General features: G+C 38.8%; 1 protein-coding gene across 1 annotated transcript in view; it reads right to left on the reverse strand.

Moving 5' to 3' along the window:
* Positions 1-2,315: 2,315 nt before the first annotated feature.
* Positions 2,316-14,759, reverse strand: part of lhfpl3 (LHFPL tetraspan subfamily member 3) — a 38,782-nt gene continuing 26,338 nt past the window's right edge. The window contains exons 2-4 of the mRNA XM_053313789.1: positions 6,150-6,380; positions 2,679-2,694; positions 2,316-2,391 (exon numbers count right to left, since the gene is read on the reverse strand). Of these exons, the coding sequence (XP_053169764.1) occupies positions 2,316-2,391; positions 2,679-2,694; positions 6,150-6,380 (323 nt within the window). The remainder of the gene's footprint in view (positions 2,392-2,678; positions 2,695-6,149; positions 6,381-14,759) is intronic.

Below are 14,759 nucleotides of genomic sequence, written 5' to 3' on the forward strand. Positions count from 1 at the left end.
TGGAGAGGAAAGTTTGCTCTCAGCTTTTCCTCTAAACAGGAGTCTTTTAAAGGGCTCTGGAAATATCTTAAGTAGAGTGGCAGGTCAGTGGCAGGTCAGGCACAAGTGACGGACTTCAGAGGTTCATCAACAACAGCTGTTCAACCAAAGCAGGTTTCATATCTAAACTGTTTCTTTATATTGGTTTTAGATGCTTGAAAGGCTAAATCTAACTTTTATTCCACAAGAAAGAAAGAGAGGGATTTGAGAGACGTTGAACATGAATTTTTGACCCCACAGATTTATCCTAGAAATCAGCTGGAGTTTCCCCAACAGCCAGTTAGGGAATAAGTGGTTTCAACTCATCATTGATTGTTACAGAATTAAGATCTCCCTTTAATTGAAGCTGTATAGGTCTAAAACAGCATGCATATATATAAAAATGCTTATCCAAAATAGATTTGAGCCCTTTTAAACAGAAACAAGTGCACAAATTCCTAAATAAAAAAGTCTGGAAAAAGTTTGTCATTGTCTTTATTTTAATCTCACACGACGTTGCAGAGTCAAACTTTAGATTTTTCAGTTTTTCCATCTGGACTCACGCTTTAAAGAAAAAGGGTTCAACATTTTTGTTATTGTCCGGTCATGAGTTGAAACAGAGGGGAAAAAACATCCTACCCACAGCTTTGGGAAAAGGAATGTGAATAATGGAAAGTACACCGAGTCCTTATTATCTTTTTTTTCTGAGTTGTGTTTGAACTTGGCACGACAAACACAGGTTAAAGCAGAGGTTTAACGTTTTTTGGTGGGACTCCTCAGGAAACAGTTGCAGGGGAGGCTCAGTGACTGGAAGTGGAAAAAATAGGCCTAGATTAGTTATCAGAAGGGAGACCACAAAGAATGACCTGAATGTGTGTGATTTGGTTAAAGATGTTGACTAGTCTGAAACTACTAAATCTCTTCGGACAGACCTTTTTTATGTATGAAGTGTTGTATGAAGTATGTGAAACAGCTGATCAGGCTATCTCGGCTCAATTGTTGAGTGTCTATGGCAGAGGTGTCAAACTCATTTTCTTTCAAGGGCCACAAACAGCCCAATTTGACCTAATGTGGGCCGGACCATTAAAAAGATGGATGGAAGGAAGGAAGGAAGGAAGGCAGGCAGGCAGGGAGGGAGGAAGGAAGGAAGGGAGGAAGGACAAATGGAAGGAAGGTGGGAAGGAAAGAGAAGGAGAAGGAAGGAAAGGTTGGAAAAGAAGACAGGAAGGAAAGATGAAAGGGAGGAAGGACAGAAGGGAGGAAGGACAGAAGGACAGAAGGGAGGAAGGAAGGAAGGAAAAAAAGACAGGAAGGAAAGTGGGCCGAATTGGACTCTTCGGAGGGCCAGTTCTGGCCCACAGGCTGCATGTTTGACACCCCTGGTCTATGGGGTCAAATAACATAATCATGACCCTATAGACATCCAGGAATTGAGGAAAACTAAGGAAGTAAAAGTACCAATCTCTTTTAATGTAAGTTTGACTCATCCTTCCTTATGTGTTCTTTCTTTCTTTCTTTCTTTTTTTCTTTAAATAAGAATGACAGAAAACAGAAAGATACAGCCACCAAAGAATAAAACTTACATCCAGTACAGCTTCTCATACGTCCTTTTAGTACTCCACAATACTGCAAGATTACAAGTTACTGTATGGCAAACACACACACACACACACACACACACACACACACACACACACACACATTAAAAATGGACCAATAGCTGGACACTTCAAAGTGCACATTTCAACGTCAAGACAAAGTACAGAGACGTAATCAACATAGAAGCTATACACAGATATAGACTTTGTACATTTTTGCCTATTTAGTGCTCTTCTTCTTCTTTTTTTATTTCTTTTTAAATGTTTTTGCCAAGTTGTCACCAGCAGAACCTCTACTTTACTACCTCTGATACGATCACATCAAACATTTAATCATAAAAAGTGTTTCTGTGTGTATATCCAGCATATTGGTTCAAAAAGGGTCACGTCGTGTCAATGTTTCCCCCCCCCTCTGTCCTCAATCGCTCTCCGCTCTCTTTTTTTAAATCAGTTCAAAGTCACATCCTGTCACCTCCTGCTCAGAGAGTTTGTTAAACCGCACTGCTCTTGCTCGCTGACTTGATAAGAAAGACGATCTGACAGCTTTGACCTCAAGTCTGTTAAGTCCTTATTTGTGTCGGTCAAAGTCTGATTAATTTGTTGTGATTTTAATTCGATTTGATCGCCCGCCGCTCCTTGGGTGTTTGTCCAACATGTGTCCTGGAGCTTATTTAACACACAGAAAGAGAGAGAGAGGGTCTACATGTGTGCCACCAGCGGCCTCAGCATCCTCAGCATCCTCAGCATCCTCAGCATCCTCAGCATCCTCAGCATCCTCAGCATCCACACGGAGAAAACATTTCAACACAGGAAAAGTCTTGAGATAAAGTCTTTTTTTTTTTAAAGAGTCCATTCTGCAGAAATAAGCAGTCCAATATGAATGAGAAGGGTATTTTACAGAGGGGGCAGAGGGGCATCTTGGTTTCTGCCGACAGCATTGTGCAGCCGCTTCCACAACTTTTTTTTTTTTTCTTTGATCTGTTCTTTCCCCAAACATCAGCCCTGCATCGTAGCCCACAAGTTGGACCAGCAGAGAGAAGCTGGATCCTCAAGTAACATCACGTTAAGGCAGCAAGACCTGCAGACAAGAACAAAAACTTTAAATACAGATCAGTTATTCCACTTCATCTACTTAGTAAATTGCTTAAAACTTATTTGCATATTTCTAACTCTTATAATATTGTTTTTTATGTGCTTTTTATGGACGTTTTTTTGTCGAAATTTTAAAAATAGGCGAGAGCCCAATGGAGCACTCCTCTCCCACATCATCCATTTATTATACAAATCGTCTTCTACACTTAAATTAAACACACGCTCATGCTTTTATTAAACACTCACTGCTGCTGAAGCATCTCTGCACAAATATTTAGGAGGAAATGTCGACCTTGTTCTTTTAAGCATTGGATTCAGATTCATTAACACGGCTATATTAAAATTATCAGTCCGAAACTGTTAAGTAAAGGAGCAATGAGATTTAGTCAGAAGCTCATTTTTAATGCTTATCATTGGTTAAATATTTGTAAAAAAAAAAAAAAAAAAAAAAAAAAACAGAAAGACACAAAGGCTGACCAATAGCATTGATTTATAAAAGAAAATTAAAATGATGAAATATGGAGATACAAAGTTTCTGCCAATTAGCAATGATATGCTAAATCTACCAACATTATGAGTGATTATGATCAGTATTCATGATTATTATTATTAGCATTTGGTTTTAATATATCAATTTATTCATTGATTCATGTAAAGTAACGTGATAAGACAAATATTGAAATAAATATCCCCCCCTAGACTCTGATAAAGCCTCACTGTGTCACTGTCAGTCATTATAAACTCACACAATGTATCAAAGTTTACCAGAAATAACCAAATATAATCTGAATTTTGGGGATTATGGACATATAAAGGTAATTTACAGAATTTCCATTTGATGTGACAGTTCAGCAGCTACATCTGTATGACAGAAATTAGACATGATACACTTTAGTCTGGCCTGATTCTGATATATAGCATATTTTTTGACTTAAGATATTTAAATTAGACATTTTCTGGCAAATAAAAAAAATATAATAACATTTCAATAATGTAAGAGGATTTAGCAAATCTCCACCAGGATTATATTCCTGGGAGTGTGGGGATTTGAAATAGCATTTAAATCATCATAAATCATACAGAGCATATATAAATATATATCACACTGGCTGTCAGATAATATGGTATAAAGATGACTTTCTCAAACTTAAAGCTATTTAATGGGGAAAAAGGGGTAAACTGGATTTTAAAGTGTGTTGTAATGGTGGGGGGGACACTGAACATCAGCTGCTGTGGGTGCAAGTTTTAATTAAAGTGTGTTGAAGGTGTGTTTTCCTACATTTCCCAAAATTCACTTGAGTCAGTTGCTTTAGAGACTCCATCATAGAGCGGATGGAGCATAAAAATAAAATAATGACTCAAGTAAGGCCAATTACACAGCAGTATCTATTTAAAGGTTGCCATAAGCTGCTGATCATAGCAGACCAAATAAGACCCCTGACAACATGTTTATTGATTCAACTTTCAATGTGTCAGAGGAACAAGATACATTTCTTCTTTCTTTTTTTTTCTTTCTAAAGTTCAAGTTGCTTTAAAGGATGATTTGCTCATAAAAAATGAATAAAATTGGGATAAAGTGGTTTGTAATGGTGGGAAAACACATGATTATTACTTCAGTCTGCAGTAGGAGCAGCAAATCAATCTCGCCCTTGCTACAGACTACAATACACTCATTTAGATCCTTACCTGTGTGTGTGTGCGTGTGTGTGCGTCTGCTTGATTATTTACACACATTATATGGCGTTATTACCGGGCTCTGTGAGGAGAGAGAAAAAAAAGAGAGAGAGAAAACAGTTAAGGAAAGGAAAGGATTGCTGACTATTATTAACCAGCAGGTGGCAGTATTACACAATACTAATAGTCATCTTCTCTAAAAGTGAAAAACAGCTGCAAATTTCACCACCCCCGCTTTGATGTTGGAGGTTTCTAACTCAGACAGGTGTCAGTATTCATCCTCCTGAGTGACTAGACAAGAAAAGCATCTCATTAAAGCGCATCTGGAGTTTGATGAATCCCCATATTTTCACTTTCAGTCTCATGTTTCATGTTTCATCTCTCTCTTTCTCTCTTTCTCATCCTCATTATCTCCCCCCTCTCTCTCTTTCTCTTTCTGTGTCTTGTCCTCCCTCTCTCTCTCTCTTTTTCCGGTCCTTCAGTTGATAATGGCTTCTTCCTCCCAGTCACTTTGCTTATACGAGCTAACAGGCGACTGTGTCCCGGCTGATATGGTGGCTGTGATTCATTTAGACAGGCTGGCAGCAAGCTGTGTAAACAGCCATTAGTAATTCATGACTCTGTCCAGCATCCCCCGGGGCTTCAATTAACCCTTGCTATTGGTGCATTCTTTCTCTCCATCACCAATCTTTCTCTCTGTGCCCCCTCTGTCGCTCATTTCCTTTCATCTCCATCCTCCTTCATCTGTATTCTCCTCTTCTCTTCTTCTTCTTTCTTGCAACCCCGCTCGTTTAAATCATCCTCATTGGGTCCGAGTGCAGTTGTCATCTCTCCCAATCAAAAGTATATAAATAAATAAATTTAAATAAAATCAGAAAGCTGAGCAGGTGGTGTGAAACATCCATCTAATATATGCAGATTAATAGTTTGCACGTGTGAAATTATGCAGAGACATCTTGAAGGACACAAGGTGTGGGTTTCTTTATTTCAAGCTGCTGGTTGGATGTGTTGCAGTAGGAATCAGATGGTGTCTTTTGATGAAAGTTTGCCTCATTATTATGTCAGGCTTTAATGAAAATGTCAAAAATAAAAACACTTGTAAATCACTTTGACTTTACTTGGACTCGAGCCACGTGACTTCAAAATACTTACAGTATATTACACTCTGCAGCCAAAAGTGGAATCAAATCTTGGCTGGACAGCATATTCAGAGACAGAGCAGACATTCAGATTGATTTTTTAATAAGTTCTGTAACATTTGCTTTGTTTTTGGGTTTCTTTAATGGCCTGGATCTCGTTTCAGGTTTAACTGCACCAGACTACTACTGCTCTACCTTTATTGTTTACCAGCAAACTGTCTCTTTTAGAGCACTCTACAAATTACCATTAAAATGGGTTTTTGGAAAACGTAATACATTTATAAACTATTAGCTTTTGTTTCCATTTCAAAAATGGCTTTAAATCCAGTAAGGAATGTAGTATTGCTTTAGTAGGACTTGGATGTCAATGATGACTATGGCTGAAACAACGAGTTGATTAATTGATTAGTCGAGTGGTTTCCAACCTTTTTGACTTTTGACCCTTTAAAGTGATGCGGGCTGTTGTTATGTTGAAACAGGAGTTGGGCTTTTCCTCAAACTGTTGCCACAATTTCCGAAGCACACTATTGTCTGAAATAATGTTGTAAGCTGTAGCATTAAGATTTCCTTTCACTGAAACTTGATCTACAGTATATGTCTACATGGAAGGGAAGTATCATCCTCTTACTGTCTCCCAGCAACTCCTCAGACATCAGACTGTCCTGGCGGTTTCCCAGGACGAAGGCCAGGAAGGAGAGGATGAGAGCGTCCATGATGCCCATGATGGCCAGGATGTAGGCCCAGCGTACCGAGCAGGCCCCCAGCGTGTACTTGTCTGTCTGCTCGCCGCACATCCGTTTCACCTCGTCGCTGTCCCAGCCGTCTGGGTAGATCATGCAGCCCAGGATCAGACATGTACCTGAAACAGAAGGGGAGAAAAAGACAGATGAGTGTTTGCAACAAGCTTAATTGGCTATCAAGGGAGGATTTACTGCTGGATTTTTGGACACTGTGCAAAACTAAAAATCTCAATGTTCATAAAAAATGCATAAGATGTAAAATATAGTGTCTGGTGTAAAAACAGTGAGCTCAGGCAAGATGAGGAAGGATTTTATTTACACTTTTTTAGCTTTATGTATAGATAATAAAATTCACATTTATAGAAGATTCATTAATAGATTGCCGAATGACAGAGAAAGAAAAAGAAGACTTAAAGAGAGGAGGAGAAGGAGAGGAGGTGGCAGCAGTGCAGAGATGTGACAGAGAGGTGAGAAAATATGTTTCCCACATGTCACAGCAACATGTGGCGGGGAGTCAGGGTGCTTCATTAGCTGGCTGCTGCATGGCTGACGATGACAGACTGAGCTGTTAGAGAGCAGAGTAGTCTGACTCACACACACACACTCATACACACTCACACACTCATACACACACTCACACACACACTCATACACACTCGATCAAAGCAATCAAATCATTTGCAGGTCTGTATTTATTTGCTGACTATGCTCCCAAAAGTGTGTGTGTTTGTGTGTGTGTGTGTTTGGGATTATGATTTAAGTCACTTTCAGGGACACAAACTATGATTAAGACCAGTTGATTGTGGGCAGCTTGAGCAATTTGGGACAAATGCTGTATTATTTATTGGGTCAGTGGTTATGATTGGGGTTTCGGGTAAGTCATGAAATGAATGTAAGTCTATGTAAATACCCCAAAAGTGACTTAAGTAGACGTTTGTGTGTGTGCGTGTGTATGTCTGTCATAGGCTACTTTTGGGGACAATTTTCAGATTTTTGGACACCTGATTTTTGGGTCAGTGGTTAAGGTTTGGATGGGGTAACTCTCCTGGAAATGAGTATAGGTCTATGTAATGTTCCCAATAAATTTAAGGGGTTAATATTTTACTATAGTTCTATTGTTGCTTTATGCCAGTATTTGGGGAATTGTGTAGTATGTTGATTTATCAGATAATTCTGTATCTGATAATTTCATTGACAGTTCTTGGATGTATTTCCAGAAAAAGATAATATATTAATTTATACAGATGCCTGACAAATTAAAGTAAGGTTCTGGGCCAACATATTTGTCCAAAATCTCCCATAGGTGCTCAGATCTGATGACTGTAATGGTCACATCATTTTCATACTTAATAAACCATTCACTGCTCTGCACGGAAACATCTACTTCTGTTATGTTTCTCCACTCCTTTTTAAGCAGACACATGTATTTAGCTAGAGTTTATCGCTCTCATGATATGAAATATCCCTTAATGGAAGATTTATTTCATATTTCCAACCCCCTCGTTAGATTTAGGATAAGAGTTAAAGTTGTATTATGGCATGTAGTTAAGATGTTTGGGATTAGAGGGGTTACAAGAATGCATTATGTCTGCCAGGGTCCTTACAGATATAGAAGGATAAACGTGTGTGTGTGTGTGTGTGTGTGTGTGTGTGTGTGTGTGTGTGTGTGTGTGTGTGTGTGTGTGTGTGTGTGTGTGTGTGTGTGTGTGTCAGGTTAACACACTAACTGGAGTTGCCATCAGATTAAGCAAACAGATAATCTCCGGAAATGACTCAAGTCCCCTCCACCCCCTCCTCTTTCTCATCATACACACTTGCTCTTATTACAGCCCCCATAATGAGTAAAGACGGAGAGAGTGGCACAGGTAGAAAGGAAGAGCATTAGAGGTGGAGACCTTTATATGGAGTCCATGATCGAGACAGAGAATGAGCAGAAATGGCTGTCTGTGCAAATCTGGACTCCCCGCTGTGCCCCCCTCCACCCCCCATCCCTCTCCTCTCATGTCTGTTTTTCTGTTATTCATGAGTTAAACTACACCGATCCATTCCTTTCACTATCACAATTGTACCAATAACAGCAGCAACAAGCCACTGTAATAATAACCAGTATTGATATAAAAGCTCTCTAATCCATATCTGACGCCTACATTTCCCAGGGGGCAGCAAGTCTATTGACTTTCCTGCAGCCTTCCAGAGTTTTCTCAACAAACCCCTCCAAAAAAACAAGTTTAAGCAGCATTACATTGTTGTGAATACATTTCGCCTCGTATTTCATTGTGAATACAGGAAACAGCATGTACCTACCCTACTACATGTTTGAGCTGACAGTTTGTTGCATTTGTAGGATTGAGAAAAAAATGCTCACGAGGCATAAAAAATGCTTTATTACACTTTTTGTAATCTGAGTCCGACCCTCAGGAGGTAACGTCATTTCTCATTGATCTGACGTTGGAGGAGCCACCAGAGTCCACAAGCAATAACACACATGCTGAGGAGTTATCACGTGAAAGTTTCAGGTGATAATTTTTTTTCTTTTTTTTACAGAGCTGTATGCAATAAACTTAGCATGTGATCATAACAACAAAAGTTTAGAGTGTCAGTTTCTGCTGCAACATGGAGCCAGGAGAGACTTCTGATCTTGATCTACAGCAAAGAACCAGGTGCTGCTTATAATTTCTTTACTTTACCATACTGCTGGACAGAGATAAAGATACCAAAGATCCAGTATTGCTTTTATCATCAAAGAATAATATGTTCCAAATTCAATGCATAGTATGACTAATTTCATACTAAAGCTCTAACAAATCTATAAATCCACAGATGTATTCTTGCTGTTTGTTATGTAAATGAAGCAGCTTAAAACATGCCACTTAAGGATGTAACCATTTGTATTTCAGTCTCTTATCATCTTCAGGAAACCAGTTTTCATGTTCACAAATAACTTAATGTTTATCTTGTCATCCATGTTATATTAGTGTGAATTTTCTTAAGTTCATATTAGATGATTTGGTACAGTGCACACAGTTATCTCCTGTGTAAACAACCTGCTCCTGAAGGCTTTTTTTCAGATGTAATATTAATAGAATGAGTTGAACAGCACATTGTCTCAACGGTGAATCTTAAAAATCTCCCACAGAGCTCAAGTCGAAAAGAGAAATACAAGAGATCAAAGAAGCGTTGGTTTTATCTGACTATCTGACTGACTCTCATCTGAATGCCTTCGAGATGTCCGTGTTTCTGTGCTGGTGGTGGTCCAGAAGCTGCAAGTTTGATGTCACAAAAGGAAAGCAAACAGAATATCTACCTAAAGCCACATGTGTGACATTTTAGGGGGGGGGAAATATTCACTTTCTTGCTGTGTGTGAGATGAGAGGATTGATACCACTTGAGTATAAGAAGGGTTTCAATCTTCCTCCAAAATGTTGAACTGCTCCTTTAAAATGCTCACTCTTGCCTAAAACCCTAAAAGTACAAAAGAATTATATTTTTATAGTAAATGTCACGTAAATCTCTCCTCTTCTCCTTCGCTGATCTGATTATATTCAAACAACTCTTTCAAATACACTTTCTCTTCCCTCCATTTCCAAAAGTGTACTGATATATGAAATCTAATCTTTTTAGCTTCAGCAGACGTATAATTTCTTTTTTCTTTTTTTTTCCTGTTGTTATCCGGAAAGATGATGAAGAAAAAAGCTCAAATCAAAAATCCCCAAAACTGCATCTAAATATCTTTAAAATAGGCTGAGGGCAATGTTTTATCTTTGTTTTCAGGCGTCAGTATAACACGCAGTAACAACAGGGATAAACCAATGAGGTCAGCATCTTCATCCCCTGATAAATACATTTTCATCTCAGCATCCTCGAAGCCATCCTCACCACACACACACACACACACACACACACACACACACACACACCCACACACACCCCTGCCATAAATAATGAAAGATATTATGAAACCACTCGTCAGTTCATTTGAAGTCGTCAAACGTTATGAGTGATGTCTTCAAACTGCGCAACCCAAGAGCTCAGGGTGACGTTCGTAGGCAGAAAGCATCTGGGTTTATAATGTTGCAACGCTTCAAATGATTTAGGTCGACTGCAAAATCGTGTTGAGAGTGTTGAGAAATGTTCAAAACGACGGCCTTGTGCAGCTTTTTCTTTTTTCTTTCTTTTTTATAACTGTGAGGCTTCATTCAGCGTGGTAGTACTCTAACACGGCTGGAGGTGGGTAGTAATGAGATAAAGATCACAGTGGACTCTGGAGAACGATGCTCCACCACGGAGGGAGGAGGGGTGTCATTTACTAAGCTACACTTCATCTTGCTCTCTCATCTCATCTCGGCTAGAAGAAGAAGAAGAAGACTCTGGATTTTCTCTCTTTGGCCAAGTCAGTATAATGAAGAGATGAAATACTCTCTGTTCCTAGACAGTAGAGCACTCTAGTTTTTAATGTTTATGATTGTTTTTTGTTGTTGTTGAGGGTTTCATAGTCTACTCAACTAAAGCAGGGATGTTCAACATACGGCTCGTGGACCAGAACCGGCCTGCCGAGGGATCCAATCCGGCCCGCTTTCCTTCCTGTCTTCTTTTCCTTCCTTCTTTCCTTCCTTCAATCCATCTTTCTTTTCTGTCTTTCCTCTTCCCTTTCTTCCTTCCTTCTTTTCTTCCCTCCTTCCTCTTCTTCCCTCCTTCTTTCCCTTTCTCCCTTTCCTTCATTCTGTCCATCCTTCCTTCTGTCCTTCCTCCCTTCCTTCCTTATGTCATTTCTTCTGTCTGTCCTTCCTCCCTTTCTTCCTTCCTTCTCTCTCTTCCATCTTTCCTTCCATCTGTCCTTCCTCCCTTTCTTCCTTACTTCTGTCCTTCCATCTGTCCTTCCTCCCTTTCTTCCTTCCTCCCTTTCTTCTTTCTTTCATTCTGCCCCAAGTCCTTCCTTTCTTTCTTCCTTCCTTTCTTTCTTCCTTCCTTTCTTCCTTCCTTCCTTTCTTCATTCTGTCCATCCATCCGTCCATCCTTCCTTCCTTCCTTCCTTCCTTCATCCCTTTCTTCCATTTTTCCTTCCTGTCTTCTTTTCATTCCTTCCATTCATCCATCCTCCCTTTATTTCTTCCCTCCTTCTTTCCATCTTTTTAATGGTCTGTATTTGGACCTTGATTGAAAATGAGTTTGACACCCCTGAACTAAAGGAAGAGTGTTGAAACAATTAATGGATTACTTGATGAAACCATTTTAATACTTAATAGGCTTGAAAACAATGGTTCAGCTGCTCTTAGGTTTAAATATCCCCTCCAGACAAGTTTTAAGAATAATAATTAGTGTTTGATATGGTTTTCCAACAAAAAAAGTCAATTATCTCATTAAAATCCATAAATTACTCTACTTCTGATTATATAAATATTTTTCATTGCAAAAGTTTAATTTCTGGATGCCAGATTTCTCCTCCATCACTGAAACTCTATTGTTAGTTTATGTGCTCAGGAGGCTTCAACTTTTCCACATTGCACTTGTGTATGTTGAATAATTGACTACAGTTGGCTCCAAATTAGCTGTGATGTCACAAATCTTGCTTGTAGGTGCTCACCTCAAACTCTGATTTAACGTGAGCACAAAGAAACCTTCCCCATTTTCAGGAGATGAATTAAAAAACACCCTTCTAGTGTCAAACTACAGACATATCCCTTTGCACCATAAAGCTCAAACATCCAACTGAAAATATGCTTCACTGCACCTGTGACCCTCATGACACACCCTCACACGCTTACATCACTGCAGCGAGATGAGAAAGAGAAGCAAAAACAAGATTTTCAGGGAATGTTAAATTGCTCTTTAGCTCATTTTTCATATAAAAGATAAAACATCTGCTGGTTTCAACTTCTCAGATATGAACTGTTAATCTAAAATCTTTGGGTTATGGACTGCAACGTTTCCATGGCTTTTCAGAAAGTATATCTGTACATTCAAATTGTTTTATGATAGCGTGTGTCAATGGTAGGAAAATAGCAGCTCCAGATAAAAAAAAATATTTGTCCCTGAGATGCAAGCTGAAGATCTGACTTTTATAGTCAACATCAAAACTTACATAATAACAAAATAAACATAAGACTCATGTAAATCCCCAACATCTAAAACTGCCTCCAACACCAGGAGAGACTTTAAAACCGTGGCTGTATCTTACTATTTGAACAGTGTGTGCTGCTGAAATTCCAATAAACCTGCCAGATATGAAATTTTAATGAGGGAAATCAAACACTTTTTTTAAAGTTCCATAACTTTACCCTGTGTAGCTACAACAGGTTTGTTTTTTTCACAAAGATAAACAGGTGGGACTGGAGACTGATACAAGGCAACAACAACAACAACAACAGTACTTTCCATCAATTGTGTGTCTCACAGGACATTTATTCATGCATGAGTCATTTTTTTAGCCAAATGGGTATTAAAATGAGCCGTAACTCTGAGTTCACAGTGGTGTCACAGTGTTTGTTCTTAAATGAATAAAATAAAATAAATGAAAATACAGGCCTTGATTTTCACTGAGCCCCCCAATGAAAAATCTTGTAGTCTGGTAGTTTGACCTCATTTCTGACCCCTGTCCGACCCCTATGTTGTTATTCATTAAAACACAATCTGATTTCTTTTTCTAAGTCTCTCTCTACAGTGGACAGTTTCTCAGTCATCCTCTTGATTTTTAACGCCCTTGATTGCTCTTTCTCTCTTTTTTCACTTACAAAACACACATGCTCAACACATTTCCTTTCTCCTTGAAGAATTCCCAGCTGACAGTCGTCGGCAGCAGCTCCCATGGGACAATCAGAGGAGGAGGTGTCATAATCTAGACCTCTATGTCCAATCACCACATGCACGTACACACAAACACACAAACATGCACACACATCAAGCCTCTCATTATGGTGTATTTCACAGACCCAGCTGTAGCTGTCAACTTTGTGCGATTCATGTTGCTTTAAATGTCACGGTTATTGAGAGCATGTGTGTGTGCAGGTGTGTGCGTGTGCGTTTGATGATGGGTTGAAGATACAGGGAGTGAATTAGAGGGCTCATACTGCATGCAATGTGCATCAGCATCAAGGTGGACCGTGGCAAATGATATTAATGGGAGTTAATTGGGGCAGAAACTGGCAGATGCAAGAAGGTACGAGGACAAAATACCTCCTCCCCTCTCGCTCTGTCTCTCCACCCCCCTGCCCTGATCCCTTCTGCTTCACAGAGGAGTCAGTGAGCATCTCTGCATGTGTGTGTGTGTGTGTGTGTGTGTGTGTGTGTGTGTGTGTGTGTTGCCTGTGAGCTGAAAGATAAGGCAGGGGGAAAGGGAGCATGACTTGCAACATGAATCGTGCTGCATACTCACATACTCATTAACACCTCTTGTATTAGCTCCACTGATTCACACACTGGTTAGTCTATGCTATCGACCGCTGGCGCAGTAGATTAATGTGGCTGCTCTGAAGTCGCTGCACTCCCAGGCGTTATGTTTCACAGCGTCACATGTTGCATGATACACTGCACTCAAAAAATATGGGGAAACTTATATGAACAACAAGTGGAATAGCTTATATATGTTAAAAGGATTATAATTTGACTCAAAATCACAGAATCCAGTGAAAAGATAAATGGGGTTTTGCACACACTATACATCGCTGAGCATAATAACGTGTACTTAAAACGAACATCAATGGTCATAAAAGATAAACACTAAAAGTTTGAATTAGTAACTGCAAACTCAGCCCATAAAAATCTACTACTACAGATTTTTTTATTAACGTTGGCACAAGCGGCACACTTCGCTCAGCGGTTCATTCAACAAGCCAAGAGATTAAAGTTCTCACACTAATTAATGGTGGTGCCTATCTGTGTGAAAATGAATATAAAGGGGAAAACAGTGGGAAGAATTACAGGATAACATCATAAGTCCATTCATTCCTCTAATATAGATATTAGAAAACATGATGGAAAGCACTCTGGAGAATCAATCAACAAGAAAGTTTAGACTGAGAGAAAAAACTTTAATTATATTAATTAAAATCCAAAATGAATATTTATTGCTTTAAATTAACCAAACTAGATTTTTTTTTCTCACCTAAACTTACTGAATAAAAATCTAAAGTTACAAGAAAAATATGCAATTTCGATTTAAAAATATGAAACAACTTCTCAGCGAGAAAAGTAGTAAAGAGAGAGTAGCATTGCTTTTATTATTACTTTTGATATTAATGTAGCCTTGTTGTGGTATTTGTTCCAACTATGATATGTATGATCAATGTAAATAAATAAAAAGTTCTAAAAAATAAATATTTTGGTAAAACTTATGTTATGTTATGGGTCCTATGATACTGAGCTGTAATTTCTTAGAAAGATTATAGACTTGAAGACTGTAATTACAGGAAAAGTGGAGCTAGTGTTCACTCGGTAAACACATAGTTATGTTACACCACCAATTAATTGGTAGTATAAATGTTTGGAACAAGCGAAAGTGCATA

This window comes from Scomber japonicus, chromosome 23 (genome assembly GCF_027409825.1).
Source record: "Scomber japonicus isolate fScoJap1 chromosome 23, fScoJap1.pri, whole genome shotgun sequence".
Lineage (NCBI taxonomy): Eukaryota > Metazoa > Chordata > Actinopteri > Scombriformes > Scombridae > Scomber > Scomber japonicus.